This window comes from Acipenser ruthenus, chromosome 10 (assembly GCF_902713425.1).
Source record: "Acipenser ruthenus chromosome 10, fAciRut3.2 maternal haplotype, whole genome shotgun sequence".
NCBI classification, from domain to species: Eukaryota; Metazoa; Chordata; class Actinopteri; order Acipenseriformes; family Acipenseridae; genus Acipenser; species Acipenser ruthenus.
In genome coordinates, this window is record NC_081198.1 from 38,832,471 (window position 1) to 38,852,289 (window position 19,819).

Genomic DNA, 19,819 nt, shown 5'->3' on the forward strand with positions numbered 1-19,819 from the left:
TCATTTAATATATTTGCTATTTTTTTTTCTTCATCTATGATTTTGCCATTTGTGTCTCTTAGACATTTAACCTCCTCTTTGAATGTTCTCTTGCTGTTATAATATTGGAAAAATATTTTGGAACTGGTTTTAGCCCCCTTAGCAATATTGATTTCTATCTCTCTCTTGGCCTTTCTAACTTCCTTTTTGACTTGTGTTTGCAGTTCCAAGTACTCTTTCTGTGTACTTTGTTTTTGGTTCCTTTTAAATGCTCTGTAAAGTGCCTTTTTTCGCTGAATATTTTTTTTAATTGATCTATTAGACCATTTTGGCCATTTTGTTTTAGATTTAGATTTGTCTACTTTTAGGATGTAATTGTTTTGTGCCTCTAGTACTACATTTTTAAAAAACAGCCATCCTTTTTCTGTGGATGTTTTCTCTATTTTACTCCAATCTACTTCTGTTAGTCTCCGTTTCATACCTTCATAGTTTGCTTTTCTAAAATTGTAAACCTTAGCTTTAGTCATTACTTTTGGGGTTTTGAAAAATATTTCAAATGAGACCATGTTGTGGTCTGAGTTTGCCACTGACCTCTGTTTTAGTTATTCTGTCTTCATTATTTGAAAAGACTAAATCAAGGCATGCCTCCCCTCTAGTCTTGACAAATTGCGTTAGGAAGCAGTCATTTCCACCATTTCAATTTCGTCCGTCGTGTCCCCCATTGGGTTTTCCCATTTTATACGGGGGAAGTTGAAATCCCCCATTAGTATCCCCCATAAATCGCTTAAGTCATGCAATTCTGTTTACCATAAAAGTCTCAACGGTCAGTTTCACATGCTATCACAAACATCTGGTGCTACACTAAGTGAACAGCATTTCTCAGTTTGCATGCCTTCCCTTCCAGGAAATCTGCTACACTTGCACTTCCTTGGTCATTTCACCTCAGCCATGTCTTTGAGGTCTAGCATCTTACTGGCTGAAAAGCATGTCAGTCATTAGAGGAAGCAACAATTAACAAACCAGAAAACTGCAGATTTATAGAAAAGATTAGAAAACAGAATAAGCTGGATACAGAAGCATATGAAGTACAAAACACAAGTATAGGTATCATTGGTGTTCACTTATTGCTTATAGAAATCCCCACACAGAAACTGCTTACATACTATATTTATTTTTTTACCTTTGAGGGTTGACTTTATTTAAAAAGCTCTCCCCCTGTTGCAGAGCCTCTGCTGCAGTTTCTTTTATGCTTTTCTGCAGTTCTTCCTGCCTTTTGGCTAATTCAGGCAAACTAAAAGACTCAGAGTTCAGCAGCTTCAAGTGACCCTCGATACTCCCCAGAACATTAAACGCCGGACAGTGCAAAATGAGACGAATAATACATGAAAGCACATTTCATCTTTTTTATGAAGAGATCTTAAGAGGGCCTAGATACATTTAATATGCTGGTGTACTATTTTTACTTTGACAATACTGTGAATATAAATATTTTAGATAAAGCAAAGATCAAAATAGATGCAGAGGTATTGCAGAAGAGTTTTAGTTTTCCTTTAGACGACAACTTCTGTAGTCAGTTTGAATTATTATTATTATTTTTTAATAAATACATACAAACTGGACATACACAGATCCATACATAATGTTAAGGCTTCAGTTATAGGTTACAAATAAAAAATGTTTATTGATGAATAAATATTAATGTAAAAAGGTTTAAAACAGGATATACTGTACAATAATTCAGTCAGAATATTGTTACAGTACCTTTTAAAACAGGAGAAGTAAAGCTTTCTATATAGGAAATTAAATCTTCTCATTATCACAGCGATATTTCCCTACCTGTTCTAAACAATTATTTCACTTAATTTGATTGCAAAAATATTTTTTAAAAACCCAAGTGAAAACAATCTATTTTTCTTGGTAAAACATCTGGCACCATTAGATGGCAGTGTTGTCATAAAATATACTTTAGAGAAAAATAAAATGTCATCATTACTTTGAATATCCATGGACAAAGCAAATATTAATGCCTCAAACAGAAGTGTGCAGAAAATGTGGATTATTAGACAAGAGAACCCATGGAATATGAATACATTTCATTCGAAATGAACTGAAACCCACTGAAAGTACAACACTTTACACAATACCGACTGAGTTGAGATTAGTCACACACTGCAGAACTGTATGCAGGTCTTGGAAAGATAACACTAACTCAAAACTGCAGATTGCTCTCTATACGGTATTACCATTTAAAATATTTGTATAATTAGTTGTCCTCTTTCAGTAAAGTTACATGATAAGCCACATGTGGATTTTATGGAAGCATTTTACAGCACTGGGGAATCACCATGGATTCCACTTAAAAAAAACAGGTGGTTGATGCCATCCAAGAGAATTCATCAGTGCTGAAAAGTACTATAATAAACTCCAGCTGTCTCTTACAAAGGCAGCTTATAGGGTCATAAAAATAACCTCCTTACAGCCGAATGTAATGATTGTGTTTTGCATGTATAACATTGTTTTGAAAGAACACTAACCTTGTTGGCACTACTAAAAAATGCATTGGCCTCTTGTAGGTGAGTTCTCCTTTCCAACATTAGGTCCCAAATCTCATCGTGCAGCGCCTTTAATTTCTGACTTCGGACCAACACCTCTTCTTTATCCCTATAATCCTCTGCTATCAGAATCACACTGGCTTTTGCTGTTAATCTTTCAAAATACAAGCTCCACTCCTGAGAAAAAAGGAAAACTGGAAACATTACCATTGTCTCTGTGAACATGTGGCTGTTTTACTATGAGCAGTGGGAATGCTTTGACAGCAATATTGAATTAGAGAGTAGGTAGTGCCCTTCTTGGTCGATATCACCAGATCCACAGTGTTTATTAAGCAAGGCCCTGCCAACTAGAATCTCCCAAACAGCTTAAGATCTACAATATGTCAACCCTAGAAAGAAGTGTGTTTTTTTCTTTTTCTTTTTCTGGTGACGAGAGTAGATTATGGTTTATACTGCATATATCATATTTTTATAATGCAAAGTATTAAGACTAAACAAGATTTTTTTACATCAAATCTGGATTAGAATTTACAGATCAGTTAAACAAATTCGGTAATTATTCTAATAATGCTTGAACCAGAACTCTTCATACCTCTGGTAAGGATAACAAATTGGAATGTATATAATGTTATCGAGTCAGATATGACTTCTTAATTAGCTGGACATATCGTTAAAAACACAGGCTTTCATTACCTGGAAACTAAAGAGCTCTAATTCTGGAAAGCCAATTAATGAGGGGAATTTATTCTACACCAGCATTGAAAGATTACATAAATAAATGAAAAAAGATTATATCAGAAACTGAGTGATGACAAGTAAGAAAGAGGATCCTATCCAAACATTTAGTAGAAACGAAAGGGATGTAGATTACAAGCAACCGGAATAAGAATGAACATTTTCATCCCAGTTGTCTCTTCTTTTTAATTGGTTTTCTAATTTTAGTTTCCATGTTTTAGTTTCTTGGGGTTAAAAATCACAGACAGTGCTACCAATTAACAGCTAAGTCTCCTCTTCCTCAGCGTTGCCAAAACCAAAAAAGCCTTGCTTCTGCGGCCTTGGTAAATGGTGTTGATTATAGGGGTATAAGCCCAATAGAACACCTGGTTCATAATCACATTTGATATCTTTACTGCCCTGCCCTGCCTAAAATTATAATCATGCAAAGAAAATGAGTATTAAAACGTTGGTGAAAGACATTAAAGATCCAAATGCAGAGACCATCCCCTTTTTTAAAATCTTCATTGCTTTCTGAGCTATGACATTGCTTGATGAACATGCTGATAGTCTTTTACTACTGAAAGTGGTAACAGAAGCATTCCTACTTGGCACATGGTGTAATATGTAGTAGAGGCAAGCCTTTGTCATGCTTGTGTCTCAACAGCAAAAACTCAAGCTACATTAAGTAGTAATATGTCATTGAAATATTTTTAGTGTACAATTGGGTTTGATAGAATGCTGGTTTTATTTGCAGAAACTAGAAGGTGTTTGGTGTGGCTAACTAAAAACAACCAAAACATTCATATACTGTATAAGGCAGTGTCTTGGGTGTCAGGCTCCCTACCTTGGCTTTTAACTCAGATTCCTGATACTCTTGCAGTAATTCTTCATTTTCAGACAGAGACGAACCCAGCTGATCTCTTTCTAAATACACTTCTGCATGTTCCTTCAACCAGTTAGTCACCTGCAAAAAACGAAGAAGAAAATGAACGAAATCTAATTTCTAAAAAAGGAAATATATACAGGATTGCTAAAAGAAACCAGCACAAATTATTTTTGTATTTGTTAAGACATCTTTTATGATAACTATACTCAAAACAGCAGACCATTATCACAGGTAGTATCTCTTTATTGCTATTTAAAACTGCATCATTAGTTGTCTTAATACCCCCTTCAGACTCTCATACTTTCCAGTTCAAAATGCACACTGATGCCCATTAAGTACATGACCCCAGAATCTATGACCTTAGATTTTCAAATGACATGCAACACTGTTTTTTTATTTTTTTATTTTGTGTTTGCTTGTTTACACTGGGTAAATAAAACATGTTTTGGCATATTTCAACACATTTCACATACCATTTAAATCAAGTTAGAATCACAATATATTTACCGCATTATTAATAAAGCAAAATGTAATAAGTAAAACTGGTAATAAGTAGGCAAGACATTAAAGTTAAACCATCAGATTTCTTTGAGAGAAACCCTCTAAATTGTAATAGCACATTGAGCATATTGAGTAACCATCACATTGCAGCAGCTTTCTGGAGATTTGCCACACTGCATAGTGTTTCAAGCATTCATATAATCTCACTTTCACAGCTAAAGTTAAAGTTAGGGGGTCAATCCAGGATAGGCAATACATGTTGACAACAGGCTAGATGCAGAAAGACTGCTTCTTTGACTGACACATTTAAAACACCTAGATCCCAAATGAAAGAAAAAGTTCTATAAGCAGATACATCCAACTCAAAACTGTATAATATGTCCCAAGTTTCAGATAGATGATTCCAGACTATTAAATATGATATTCATCTAATAAGTGATGTCTGCACAAATACCCTACGACATGTGGAGCTGAAGGATTAGTCTATTTTCAAATGACAGTCTCTTTTAATGTAAACAGAAGTGTAAATGTTTTCTTTTATCAGATACGATTTTCAGCTAATAAGCTATAATGCAACACAAGTGGAATTAATACTTTTATAACATAATGTGGGTAAGAGGGGCAGGGAGGGGGGGTGTAAGTTGATGACTTTTGGGTAGAATAAGGACATACCAACTTGAGCAAAAGAGAATATTAACTGGGGCTCTCCGATCACATGGCAGAAAAATAAACCCTATACTACGGACACATACGAAAGCATGCACATATACTCCCATCATCCACCTGGGATGTCAAGACATACTTCCTGTTCCTGTTGGTTCCAGTGGCACATTTCCTGAATGTGTTCCAGGTCCATACGCTTTTGTTTTAGCTGTTCATTTAACTGCCTTCGTCTGTCCTGAAGCATCTCCAGGAGGCTCTCAATCTTTAGACAGCTGCTTCGGGCACCCCTAATAGCTTCAGGAGTTTATAGCTGGGTCATCCACTTTAAAGTCTTTAATGAAATCCTGCAGCTCCTGGCTTTTGTTTAAAAGAGACATGGATTTTTCTAAAAGTACTTCAAAGATAATAAACAGAAAATTAGATGCTGTCAAACAGAAAACAGTCACGTTCAATATTTCTTGCAAGCATCAAGTGGCATCTTTAAAAATCCAATTTTTGAAGATTTAATAGAAAAGTGAAATTGCTATAATCTCACATAAAATAAGTGGTTAATCATGCACTTTTGTAATGTCAAGAAAATGAGCATCCCCTCCCACGCAGGATAATATCATTATTAGGAAAAGATGGTTCTTTGTAAAGTCTAACTCAATTTACTAGCTGAAAGCTAGAACAACGTACATAACACAATCCTAGTTTAGATACAGTTAGCATGTCTTTATTGGGACACCTCAGGAGAAGGAAAAATATCCCAAATAAGCGGCTGTCTCAGTTAAATGAGAGGCAGTTGAGACAACCTTACTCACACTTCTTTATTTCTTAATGAAAAGAAAATTAATGAAATCACATCTTATCACAAGACGAAGCACCTGCGATGTTGACACGGCAACTTTCTTTGCAACAGCAGCCTGAGAAACCACAAGAGACTCCTCCTTCTTCAAGTCAACAAAGTGACATCCGAATTAAACGACATAAATAGCATTGGGAAGAACCGTCTCCCAGAGTTGTATCCCATTTAAGCAGAAATCCCTATTATCAGTATCCCGATTAGGCAGTGACAACTCTATATGATTTTAATATTCATGAAACTTTTTAGGCTGGTATCAGACACCTTGATTAGCACTAATCTTAGACAACCTAATATTATCTTAGGTGAGGTAGTCCATGATCAGCACTAATCAGCATTTGTGAAACCAGACAATATTATTTTATAACATACTGATTTAATATTCTCTAAGGTTTGGGTAGAAGGAGTGATGATGGAATACACACACAAAATGAAGGGTGAGGTGGACAGTTCTTTTTTAAAAAATCCTATTAAATAGAGATGAAGTGACATAATTTGATGAAGAATACACCTGAAACGTTGAAATTGACAAAACACTAAACCCATCCCATCCTGACCTAACATATAAACATTATATCTGTATCATTCACGCTGTCAATATAATAGGAAATGCATTCCCATTAGTATCTCATAGATATTTCCATTGTAGCTGTCTGTTCGTCTTAATGCCCTGGGACAAAAACACATGTTGTGGTGAATGCAGATAACAACGTTTGCTGGGATCGCTTCACAATGTTCTGATAGGAAATATTTTTAGTCACTTATCTCAAGGCTGACCTTAAAGTATTGTCACCCAAAGAGGACTGCTTGCACATTATCTACTTACCAGTTGTACTTTGATATGTGAAACTTATTTTTGGAGTTTCATGTGACCTATAAAATAATACTGCTTAGCTGAAGCATAGTTCTTTAGCAATGGAAGAAATGCTGAATGTGAAACCTCAAGGCTGGTATAAAATGATGTACGTTATACGACAGAATTTGGGAAACTAATACAAATATCAAATTGTTAGACGGCTAATTCTGTAATATCCAGTTCAGAAGCAAAGATTCACCTTCCAGCACCTTGTGGAGTCTGTGAGAAGGGCAAACATTGTCCAAACCCAATATTAGGTACCGGCCATAATAAAGTGTGCAGGCAGTGTATATACAGTACAGTGTCTTTTCACCTAAAACAGCATACAAAGCAATACAACCTTTTTCTGGTGAATTCATAACTCTCCAGGGATTGTCATCTTTGGGCCTTGTCAAGTCATTAAACCCAAGGAAGTGACCTAGGTCTTGATAGTTATTGCTTTACGTAAGTGCTGAAATAAAAACTGTAATCCAAGATTTGGCAGTCTTAAAAGAGACGTTTTTGTAGAACATACAGGCTTATTTAGAGATGCTTAAACAAAAGCAAACACTTTGTTTGAAGAACCCCGACCCCCTTACCCCTCTGCATTTTAAGAAAATGGCTGCACTGATCCACAGTGCCAGCTACTTGCCTTTCTTCATATAACTGTGCTTGTGAAGAAGCTCCTTCAGGCAATCTGCATTCTGAAACTCTTGCGCATTTTGTAGGAAGTCTTCTGCTTCATCTATTTTAATAGCAAACTTTTTCAATATAAAAATAATACAATTTAAACTGTATTTCCACACAACACACATTACAACGGAAGCCATCAGATGGTTCAATGTTTTTGCTTAATTGATATAATTAATTAAATGTACCTGTAATTGTATCAGTCCATAAGTTAAGTACCACTTGGTCTTATCCTCACTTTCATTAGAACAGTACATTTGCTTTACCCTTAACATACAATACAGGTTGATGTGGAGGACAATGACATTATTAATTTACTGTCATATGATATTAAAAGCTTGACAATGAAAGCCATATGACAGCAGCAGGAATTCAATTAAAGGCAGTACAATGTCTAATATAAGGAATGCACTGTGCTTCAATTAAAGTATTGACCTTCCTTATCTGTCAAAATATTTGTTACGTGGAATAGCTGAATAAACCTCTTTCAACTGATTTTTAAAGATATTTTTTATATCCCATATTTAATATCCCATATTTTATATCCCATATTTAAGTCCCATTTTTTAAGTAAAATATTTTAGTTTGTTGATGAAAAGAATACAATGGCTTTCATTTTTGGATGAGAATGAGAATGCATGAAAACATTGTGCCAATCAACCTAGTCCATTATTGATGTTGGCCACTGTGGTTTACCAAGAGTGGGAATTTAACAGTATTGTAGCATGAGATTCAAATACAATGGAAAAGCTGATGTAATTTTTTTACATGAAGATAACATAATTATAAATTACAAAGTAACATTAGCAGTTTGGCAGTCTTTTTCATTTGACAGTGCATCAAGGAACACTTCAATGCAGTGAACCGTTTCGTCTGAATTTAGGATTTCTTCAGGGATCGTACCTTACGTAAATCAAGTACAACAGCCACTGCTACCTAAAGCAAGGGTTTGTTCCATCCGCATTACTGTATATAAACAAACACTAAGCCATGATACATTTAACTGTAATCCTTGAGAAAAAATGTCAACAATATGGTAAGATTTGTTTTAACTTTTTTTAATGCACATTTGCCATTGTAAAGATTAAAAGCTATAGCGCAAGTGCCACCCTCTCCCCCCACTGTATTTTTTACATTATATATATATATATATATATATATATATATATATATATATATATATATATATATATTGCAGAAGATCCACCTTCTTTATTTGGTGTGTGGTTGCTAGACAACCAAGCCTGGCTTCCCCTTAGTAGCTGCCACAGCCTTCAGGAATATATGTATTGCAATTATGGGTTTTCAAGATTTATCATACTTTTTATCCTTAAATAAAGCACCTGTTTGATGTGTAAAGGATGAAAATGACTATTTACAAACTGTAAAATTTTGTAACACTTACTTCCAGGGCTCTGTCAAAAAATTCCAAGGCGAGATGTAAGAGTGCCTTAAGCTTTTCCAAGAGGTCTATTAGAGCCACCCAGGCCTCACTCAGAGTGGTTGCCATGGCACCATACACCTGTTCTTGATCCAGGTTTTCCTCTGCAATTTTATCAGCTTCACCCAGCAAGCTCCAAACACCATCCTCATGTGCCTATACAAATAAGAATATAAACTAGTAGCAGGTCATTGCTTGTAATAATAAAAAAGCATGCACCCCTGAACTGTAATAATAGAATAGCTTAAAAGAAACCATACATCGTTTAGACATTAATATAAGATTGCATTTAAATGATTCCTGTATTTCAGATTTTAACTCAATTGCCTGAATCATTTGTATAAACATTCTAAATGTATTGTAATAAAAACTACATCTAAAGAGGCTAGAGGCTATTTCTCACAACTAATTACATTTGCCTACAATTGTGTGCATAAATTTCAGGCACACTTTCATCTCATAGATTGTGTCTAGTGTACTGTTCATTTAGCAGTTACAGTTAAGTTTAAGTATATTGATTTGCTTCTAATAAACATGTTGTTAAAGATTATGATTAAAAGGTATGACTATAGAATTGTAATGAGTGTCTATAATGGTGTAATGTAATTACATTGTGTTGTTTTAAATGACTGTCCTATCATTAACATAGGTCACATTTATTTGTTGACAAATAATATATTTTATTTATTGAAGATATTTAAGTACCACTAGTACATAAGACATATAGGTCCAGATTTATAAAAAGATTGCGCATGTTTTACGACCGTAAAACGGGCGCTGAGGGTTCTTATTTTCTTGGATTGGATTTATAAAACACATGCAACGGCATAACACGCAATTAAGACGTCTCTGTCTCTGTGTGCTTTGGCCCTTGATGAATATGTAATTCTGTATATGCATATGCAATTCTGGGGACGTTTCTGAACAAAACTGCTAAAATTGGGAAGGGATTTTGCAAATGAGGTTTATTAAATATTCTGTCTAATTTATTAAAGCTGCCGGTAATTGCGGTCCTCGTATTTGCGTGATCATTTTAAGCACTCTGAAAAGGAGGCGTTAATTTGCCGCAGTCAGACAGTAAATGCAAGGTGATGTGGGAGACTTGTCAGCAGCAAGAAGGAGACATCGTTTTCAAGGACAAAGAAACATTTAATTACATTTTGCAAAGAGCTCATTTTTTAACCCTTCTGATCAAATCAGTTTGTAAATTACGGTTCAGGCAGTATTGTTAAATTCGAGTTGGAAAGAAAACGGTAACAAAAAAAAAAAAAAAAAAAAAGACAGAGGGACAGATGACGCAGTTTTGTAGCTAGGCAAGTAGTTTTTGGACTATATATACCATACAGATATGTTTTAAAATCATACATAGAGTAAGCAATACAGACAAACATAAGAAATAGGAGAGCTGTAACTGAATAAGACTTTAAGAAGATATAAGTCGTAGTTAAACTGAAGACTGTTCATATGAAGCTGTATTGTTGCTGAACATATTGATGTACAACAATGGAAGGATTTTCCACCCGTTTGACTGCCATGGATGTATATAAATAAAACTTATTGTTTCTGAAGTCTGAAAAGTCTATATGCCTGGAATTATTCTTTACGAAATAAGAAGTTGAACTAATATGTGAAGCACAGAAACTGGATGATGCGTCGTAATGTATAAGCAACCTAGACTACAAACTCTGAAGTGGTACATTTGTTTATTAAGAAGCCACACACATTCCATATTTTACTCATTTGTCCTGGTGATATGTTTCGAGCTTGTAACACATCTTCATGATGTCATTGTGGCAGGACCAGTTAGTAATTGACCTTCATATTAAAAATCTTCTAGAAGACCAAACATACAGTTTAACTTGGGGTTTGGCCCTTCATATGTTATTTTGTTCGGCTTGATCTTCTGTACAAACAGATGGATGCAATCAGCTAAATTTATGACTGTTTTTAACAAATTAATGTTTAACTTAAATAAACTTTTACAAAAAATGAGTACCATACTGGATATCTCCGTAAATCCAGTGTGTTGACTATATTAAAAGAAAACCATATATCTTATATTTAATATTTCTATACTGTATCACAGATCATTATACATACTATACTAGTCAGCCATATTAAGACGGGGACTTTTCCCAGAAGCAAAATAGTGCAATATCTCCAGTAGCTCTGCTACAGTTGTAGGTTGATCTGTACGGTTCTGGATCACTTGGTGACAGCTTGTACCATGGACACTTGTAACAAGGAAACATCATTGGTCACAAAAATGAACAAGATGATAATTAGGTTAGATTCACAAGGCTAAAAAGTAATTGTGTTACAGCTTCTCTACTTTCAAATGTTACGATGTGTGCTTTGTAGAGTTGACTTTATGTTATAAACATGTCCCTCTACCACTATTAGCAAACATCTTTCTTTCAAGTCCTGTGTAATTTTCTGTAGATTGTTTAGTTTCCCCTGACTTTACTTTAACTTTGAAATGGGTGTCCAAGTCCATTATCCTACCACAATATTCTAGATTCCCTCCCTATGCATTAGGTATTAGGATCCCAGCTGACACTACTTAGGTGTTGCAAAGGGAGTTTCATATGTTGGCAGAGAATTGTATGATAGTTATTAACACCTTTGATATTACCCTTTTAACTGGACATTCTGTGTTAATATAATATTAATTTCATCCCACAACATTTAATGTATTTCAGAAAAACAAAAAACCAAATATTCATGGGACGAGGATGAATTTGTTGTTTTAACGAATGGGTTACTAATTATGTGTATGGGGAACAACTGTCAAATATCCATGGTCAGTGTTCCAACCATTTTTTACAGCCCTGTAAAAAATTGCCTGTTTGTTGAAAGAGGAGATAAAGTATACGAATTGGTGTAAACATGCAGAAGAATAGTTAAGGAAACACTTTACTTTGAAACCATTATAATCCATTATCACCCTGGCAGACTTCAATAAATATCCCTTGATTTATGGACCTTCTTAACTTCTTAATTACCTTGAGTTTTGCCAACATGACTTCATGTCCATGCAGTAGCTTTTTGGTCTCATCTTGATTACTTCCAATCTCTAACAGATTCGGTGTGGATTCAGCCAGCTGGAGCTGCACCAATATTCCACACTAAAACACAATGGAAGACTCACATGTAAGAACAATGGAAAGGGCACACTGAATAACACTATAGGGTCTTATATTCTGGAATATTCTGGAATGTTTGAGGTGTGTGTTACATTTCTCCATACAAGGCAAGGATCAATTAAACCAGTTTAATAGTGAGAACACTAATAAAAAACTAAAGTAATTCCACAAACAGTAAATTCCCTTTTATTCACGTGACATTCATTTTAACAAATGTTGAATTGCTGCTAAGGCCACAGATTTAAAGGGGTTTGCAATATTTTCTACTGAAAAATATTACAGATTTTTGTTTTAATTACATTACAGAAACACCAAACAGTGGGTATAAATGCAATTATATACTGCAACTAAAATAACATAAATTGAGAGTGATAGGCTCCCAAGAATCAAAGAACAGTTACACTACAACTGTAAAAGAGCACCTGGGCAAAGATTATTTCTAAACAACATTACCATGTTATGTCAGGTGTGAGCTTCTAAATTGGTTACAGAAGCAGAGTGTAGTATTTTTGTTCAACTTTGTGTGTAGGGAAGAGTTTCATTGCACAGCAGACGATTATGCTGCATAGCAACATTAAACGGGCACATCGTACAGCACATTCTCTTCTTGCTTATGCAACATGACGACAATAATAACAAATTAACAAGCCATAACATGAGATAAAGCCGATATTATAAATGACTGTAAATTATTTAGCAAATTAGGAAGTATCATTATAAGCTGATGTATAAATTACCAAGTTATTGTTTTACTTATAAAAAATAAAGCTGGGAAATATACTTTTGCTGGTACTAGTATTAATCATTATCTTTGTATTGGAATTGTATTGGAATTGACTTTTTTTCTATACACAAATGCCTAATGGAAAAAACTGTGTTATTGATTCTGGGAACACAGCAATGGAATGGAACAAGTGTAGCTGTGACATCACTGGCTGGAGCTGAACTGTGCATCTAATGACAAACATACAGTTTTAAAAACAAGTCTGTATTGAAAATATTTACAGTGTAACAAAAAACACATATGGAAAGCCATCTGTTATGCATCCTGAATTTATAACCCCCTACTGCTGTGAATTGTATCAGTTGCTTACCAAACTGGCAAACACGAGGAAGCTTGTGCTTCACTAGCAAACATAAACTCATTCATTATATTAGTATTAAATACAATTGTGGGTCAATGCAGCTTTAATTGGTGACTGGCCATGACAAATCAGCAACCAGTGAGTGGAGTGACACATTTTGTCAGGATCTTGCGTAAACCAATATGGTTGCAATGTCACTAAGAAGATTGGTGTTGGAAACGCATTGCAGTTGTCACTTTATCAATTGATTGGCTTGAAATACATTGGAAATTTCATGAAAACAATTAAATAACCATTTGAATATACTCTGCATACATTGTTGCTTCCACAAACAGACATCATTTCCTTTATAATAGATTTGTTTTACAATTTAGAAGTCAATCAGTGTTTACATTTAACCAACCTGAACACATTTTAAATACATTGAAGCATGATAACTTTTAGCAATGACAATAACTTTTCTTTAAAGAATCAAAATACTGTTTTTCTTTTTAAATTAAGCACTATAATATAATATCTGCTCTTTCTGGGTATGTAAATCTGGAGTACAGTGTAGCCTATAACTATAAAGCATGCAAATATATATGTATATTTAAAACAAAGATATACCTTTAGTAATGCTATGATGATCTGTGAATCCCCTGCTTGGGCTTCAACAATACTAATGGTTGTTGTGGAAGGCTGACCTCCATAGTCTCCTTCATTGGACATGGTCACCTCAATCCAAACTTCATACAGTGGAAGAAGGCAAAATGATTCTAACAGCAAGCCATGAACACTCTTAATCCCACATCCACCCACTGAAGCGCTTCCCGTCCTGGTATTGCTGAACAGTAGCAGCCCAATGTCGGTTCTGCTTTTGCAGCAGATTGGTATTCTATTTACATCAGTGGTAACAGCCTTGATTCTAGTTCTTTTAACAGCAGCTGTATTCCAGTCTCAGTGCTCGTTTCAGATCCTGTAGTAGTAATACACGAGACACTCCCATAAAACTTCAATCCCCACTGAGCCCTTGGCTTGAATGAATATACTACAGCAAGCATTGAGTGAAAGTTGGGAGAGTAAAGAACAGCAAGTTAAAAATAGAAATACCCACTGGGATTATCACTGTGCACAAGGCACACCCCTAGTTTGGTTGCTGCTCTGTACTGTATTGACTGAAAGTTGCATTCCTCAAGGGCAATTTTATTTTCATTCCCATTAAGTTATTTTAAAACTTTTTTTTAAGCAATGGAGTCAGTTTATTACTCACCTTAATGCATTTAAAATGATCAGTTTCCTTTACTCATAAACTGATGTTTTTCATTGCCATTTAAATAATAATAATTGTAAATTATCTTTTTTAATAACTTGAAATTACCTAAATCAAACAAAACATTCACCGAGTAACAGTTATATCCTCCATAATTTTAAATAATATTGTTTAAAATAAATGTGGTTATTGAAATAAAACAAAGCTACAATGTTATTTATCGACTTTGCAACAGCACTGGTTATAGTATCATCCTTGATGCATGGGTTTCTAAAAGAGTACTCTGTTGAAACTGATGGGTTTCATTTGTTGTATTCTTGTTGTCTGTAGCAGCAGAACTACTAGAAAGTGTATTTTGAGAAGTGAAAGCAAGTTTAGCAGCATGCAGGTGGTACAGCAGACTAGACGCACTTCTGTGATAATGGAACTCACTTTGACAGTAGATACAAGTAACCCTCTTTCTATCCAATGAACTATCAGAAAGTTTAAAAAAATAAACTTCCCATTCACAAGTCCTTCAGTTTGAGTGCTTTGCTACATAATGTGGTTCAGTGACAAATTTCATATTCAAACGATGACTAAACTCATTCAATCCTGGCATGCACTCGAGTGTATTAAAATGGTGCCGCAGGAAATTAATTACGATATGTTAATAGTGACAAGACAGAGGAGTGTGATTAACGTGTGTCAAAGAAATAATCTCCCAAAAAATGAACGCGTTAATTGCAGAAGTCAACTGTGAGATTATATATAATTAGGGCTGTCCATTATTCTGTATCAATCTGTACTTGTGTTATCTTTGTAAGAATTTACCAAACAGAAGATTCAATAGCAAGCATACTGCAGAGCAGCACACTTTTAGTGCAAGTTTAATTATAAACAGTACATTAAATTGTGTAAGCAATACACAGAGAGCATACTGGTGAAAATGTGTATCTTCTAGTGCTATCGGGGTGTTCGATAGTTTGTCTATATTTCCAAACAAAGTATATGTCCCTGCTATTATCTGCTGCAGTAAAGTGTTATAAACACATACATTCAAGCCCTTTTAAATCACTCAGGAAGCCAAACAGACATGGGCTTCTGTAACACACCTGAATATGCCATGTAAAAAATATATGGGGCACTACTAAGCTTTAAATGGTCTACCAACTAAAAATGAAATGGCGTCAGTGACCAGAGATCTTCCTATGACTTTACAGAACCACTTTGCTTCACTTGGGCAAGTGACGCTGCATTATATATTGTTTTTTCTATTTAATGCACTGCCTTTTGACCCCATATATACATATTATTTATATCAAGAAGATTATTTGTAGAACCACCAATACCTAATTATTGATTGTATATTCCACCTAGTATAAAATTAAATGATAAAATCAAAAATCACACAGCTACCTTTTTTTTCTAATTATGGCTTTTGGAAGTTTACATGTCTGATTTTCTAGCAATTCCAAGTAAAGATTTTGAATTTACTGTACACCTTCACCACTCCAGCTGTTATTCCCAGTCCAGTTCCAGAGTTCTGAAATAGCCCCAAAGTAAACAATGATTTGGTACTATTGTTATTTCAACCAATTACTGTCCTCACACACCACTTAAGTACTGCATGAAGCAGTATGCATAAAGGTCACCAACTAGCAGAGTGTTCATTTGCTACACCTTTCTTTGACTTACCTTCCATTTTAAACAATGCATTGTTAGGGTTACAAATGTTTCACAAACCCACTAGTTTGCCATAAATACTAAACCCCAATATATGTTGTCCGATTAGAAATCACATCTACTTTCATAAATCACATTAATTATTATTATTTTATTAAATATAATGTGCAATAGACTTCTACCTTAGCCCCAATCCAAATGTTAACTTATAATGCAAGTAATTCAACCCTACTGCATACATATCACTCCAGCATCTGTTGGATAATGTTTATGTCCAAGTATTCTAAATGGCAGTAACAATGTAACACTGTTAAAATCGCTGCTGTTTTGTGGTAATTGTCTGGAATAGGGGAAAATTCAAATTCCAGAAGTGAAATACATTAAAATATATTATGAACTCAGCAATATTATACAGGAGAGGTAAATAAATACATGGAGCATTTTCAAAATGTCTTCAGAAAACATGGCAACTTAAAACAGAATAGATACAGTGGCCAAATATTACAAATAAATATATAAACCATTTGGAATATTACTGTGTCAGCTAGTGCTTGCATATATTCATTGATGCCAATTACAAAGCTGCCATAAAAGAAACTGTCCTGCTGCGAAATTATGCAGTAATGACACCTAGTGGCCAGATAGGATTATACACAAAGACATCCCACAGCCACATTCCCAACTTTTACATGGCAAGCAAACTCCAAATAAATACTTTTAGATTTCCTGTGCCCTAAAATAAAACAGCAGGTGTTACACAAAGCATGCTTGGGTACAAGAAACAAACAAGAAGAATCACATGTATATTCCAAAGATAATAGTTCCCATGTAATAGTTTATTTATTGAACTAAAGCTTTCCATTTTTTATTATTATAACAATTATTTAAACAAAGCTTTGTCCATCACTTGTTTCTTGAAGTGCATGGGTATCACAGCAATCTTGGAGCATTTTTAAAAAGCTGGTTTAACTTGCCAATATGTGCTTAAACATACAAGCAATACATACTTAAAAACAGCAGGTTAGGCAGTTTACATCAGTATCAAAGGTCTTCAGGGCAGGTTGTGTATTGGCACAATAAAAAAAAGATGCAGCAACACTTTAAAAGATATAACAAATTAAGACAAAAATTATAAAATACATTTTCTTACTGTCTACAAACAGGAAGTTTGCCTAAAGCCTATAAATTCTACAGCATCAAGTAAACAACAAGGACATAAGCTGCACTTGGACATTCTATACTTTTAGTAGCACCATTAAAATCTCGAGTCAACTGTTAGCATTAACAGATAACAGGCCAGGTAAAGCTTTGAGGGAGGTTCAGTGCAATGTTTGTAGTATTTTTATAAATTGAGGAGGAGGAGCCTTATGCAGCACATGATAAGTTAATATGGCTTGGCGAGGCGTAGTGTATTAGAATGGAAGTAATTCTCCCATGGCTGCGGAATCATTCTGATGCAGTATATGCAGTTATGCCATGGTGCCATGCTGACTTGTAGATTGCAGGCTCTGTATCAGGCGACACAAGAGAGTCCCTTAGCTATTTGCTGAAGCAGTTTCATCTGGCTTCTCTCCTTCTTCTTCCTCCTCTTCCTGCTGCTGCTGTTGCTGTAGCTGCTGTTCTTCCTCCTCCTCCTCCTCTTGCTGTAGCTGCTTCATGCCAACAATCTTCATCTTCTCTCTGACGTGTTCTGCAGATGAAGCCATGTCACTAGGGCTCCCAAAAAACTGCTCAGTTCTATATATATACACATATATAAAATAAAAAAGTAAATAAATATAATTTACAACATAGATACGATACAAAAAGTAATTTAATATATACTGATCCATGGTTACCTTTTTTAATTCCCCCCATACTGGCCCCTTTTTTCAAAAAACGTATTAATTCATTTATATATATATATATATATATATATATATATATATATATATATATTTATAGAGAGAGATATATATATGTGTGTATTGTTGGCCTCTTAACAGTCAAGCATAGTGTCATGTACTGTATATCAAACTACACTGTATGTATACAGTACATATATGATTTTGCATACCGGTAGTTCAGTGTAATATTACACAATGTTCCTTACCCATCGGGGTAAACTACAGGCACGGTTAGTCTGTCCAGCAAAGATTTACCCACTGCTTCGACTTCTTCATATGCTTCGAAATCTATACGGACTTTAGGCTGTTCTGGACATTCCTTTAGAATCTGTAAAATAAATCAAAGCATAAATGGAAACAAGAAAACAGAAGAAATAAATGCCTTTTTTAAGTTCTTTTAGCACCACTGAATATCCCTTGACATGTAAATTATATATATATATATATATATATATATATATATATATATATATATATATATATATATATATACACACACACACACACACACACATACACACACACACACATATAACAATTACAAACCAAATGCGTCCTGTTTTCAGGAACAGTAAGATGCATTCCTATAAAGCATTCCCTACACATCATACAGTTGCAACTTCTCTAAAATCACAGGGATCTGCAACAGGCAAGAGTTTCAGCATGGTTATAAAACAGCAGCTTCCCAAACCACAAAATGGGTCATTGTGACCTGCTTTACATCGTTCTTTTTTTTCAAAAACCTGGACAACTGCTTTGCAAACCAAATACATAATTTGTATTTTTATTACAACAAAATAAATTCTCCCGAGTTCTCTAGTGCTGTTCTTTGGAAATATTTAAGAGACTGAAGCAGTACAAACGTTAATGCGGTAGCCTAGGCTTTTAAATAAAATGATCAAACCATGCGATTTATTTACATTTCAACAATACAAAAGCGGCTTTTCTTCAGATCAGCTTCGGGTAAAAGTTAATTATCTGCATCATGATGGGGTCGTATTTCATCTTGAGGTCCAAACTATCTATCGATTGATCGATCAATCATTAGATACCACACCCTCATCACTAATATGGGAAGAAAAAAAAAAAAAAAAGACGCCTGCAGGCAGTGATCTGAGGACACACCTCTGATCTCAAATGGAGTGCAATAGGCAGCCATCTTGAAATTATCTTTGAGACAGAATTAAAATGTTTAAGTGTAAAAACTGGATGTTAACAATGAAAAGAAAAATTACAGGTGCGTTATTTAAATAGTTGTAGCAACACGTGGAGACATATAATGCTATATTTTTCGGAAACCTACTACTCTTTAAATAGTTACTATAGTTAATATTTAAAAAATTTGAATCGTATTTTGTCATATACTTGTACTTGCTAGAACCAAAGTCATTGTATTTTTATCTTGCTATTAGTATTATTACTTGTACTGTGATTCTTGAAATGTATTTTTGTTTACGACTGTAAGTTGCCCGGATAAGGGCGTCTGCTAAGAAATGAATAATAATAATAAATAAACTAAACAGTAAACTGAGGTATTTAACATGAAGAACTGAATTGTTGGATCACTGGTGGGTGCATATACTGCACCCGTCCCTAACAAATCTATTTCTCAAGTCACAATCTTTTAAAACATGCTTTACATTTTTGTTTTTACATTATTGAAAATGCCTTGGAATT

The 19,819-nt window shown here is 34.5% G+C and overlaps 2 protein-coding genes across 6 annotated transcripts in view; both read right to left on the reverse strand.

Annotated features, from left to right (window-relative positions):
- The window catches only part of LOC117406783 (coiled-coil domain-containing protein 141-like), a 33,977-nt gene extending 17,722 nt beyond the window's left edge, over window positions 1-16,255 (reverse strand). Inside the window, 10 exon segments of the mRNA XM_059031326.1 lie at window positions 1,000-1,006; window positions 1,160-1,333; window positions 2,515-2,708; window positions 4,057-4,212; window positions 5,438-5,611; window positions 5,613-5,692; window positions 7,630-7,738; window positions 9,073-9,264; window positions 12,114-12,236; window positions 13,949-16,255. Of these exon segments, the coding sequence (XP_058887309.1) occupies window positions 1,000-1,006; window positions 1,160-1,333; window positions 2,515-2,708; window positions 4,057-4,212; window positions 5,438-5,611; window positions 5,613-5,692; window positions 7,630-7,738; window positions 9,073-9,264; window positions 12,114-12,236; window positions 13,949-14,050 (1,311 nt within the window). The 5' untranslated portion in view covers window positions 14,051-16,255.
- Window positions 16,256-16,392: 137 nt separating this feature from the next.
- LOC117400367 (SEC14 domain and spectrin repeat-containing protein 1-like) overlaps window positions 16,393-19,819 on the reverse strand; it is a 29,578-nt gene continuing 26,151 nt past the window's right edge. For 4 of the 5 annotated variants that reach the window (XM_059032194.1, XM_034000221.3, XM_059032193.1 and 1 more), the window contains 2 exons: window positions 18,349-18,470; window positions 16,393-17,993 (listed from right to left, as the gene is read on the reverse strand). In XM_059032194.1, the coding sequence (XP_058888177.1) occupies window positions 17,792-17,993; window positions 18,349-18,470 (324 nt within the window). In that variant the 3' untranslated portion in view covers window positions 16,393-17,791. The remainder of the gene's footprint in view (window positions 17,994-18,348; window positions 18,471-19,819) is intronic. The other variant, XM_034000240.3, reaches the window with a different exon arrangement.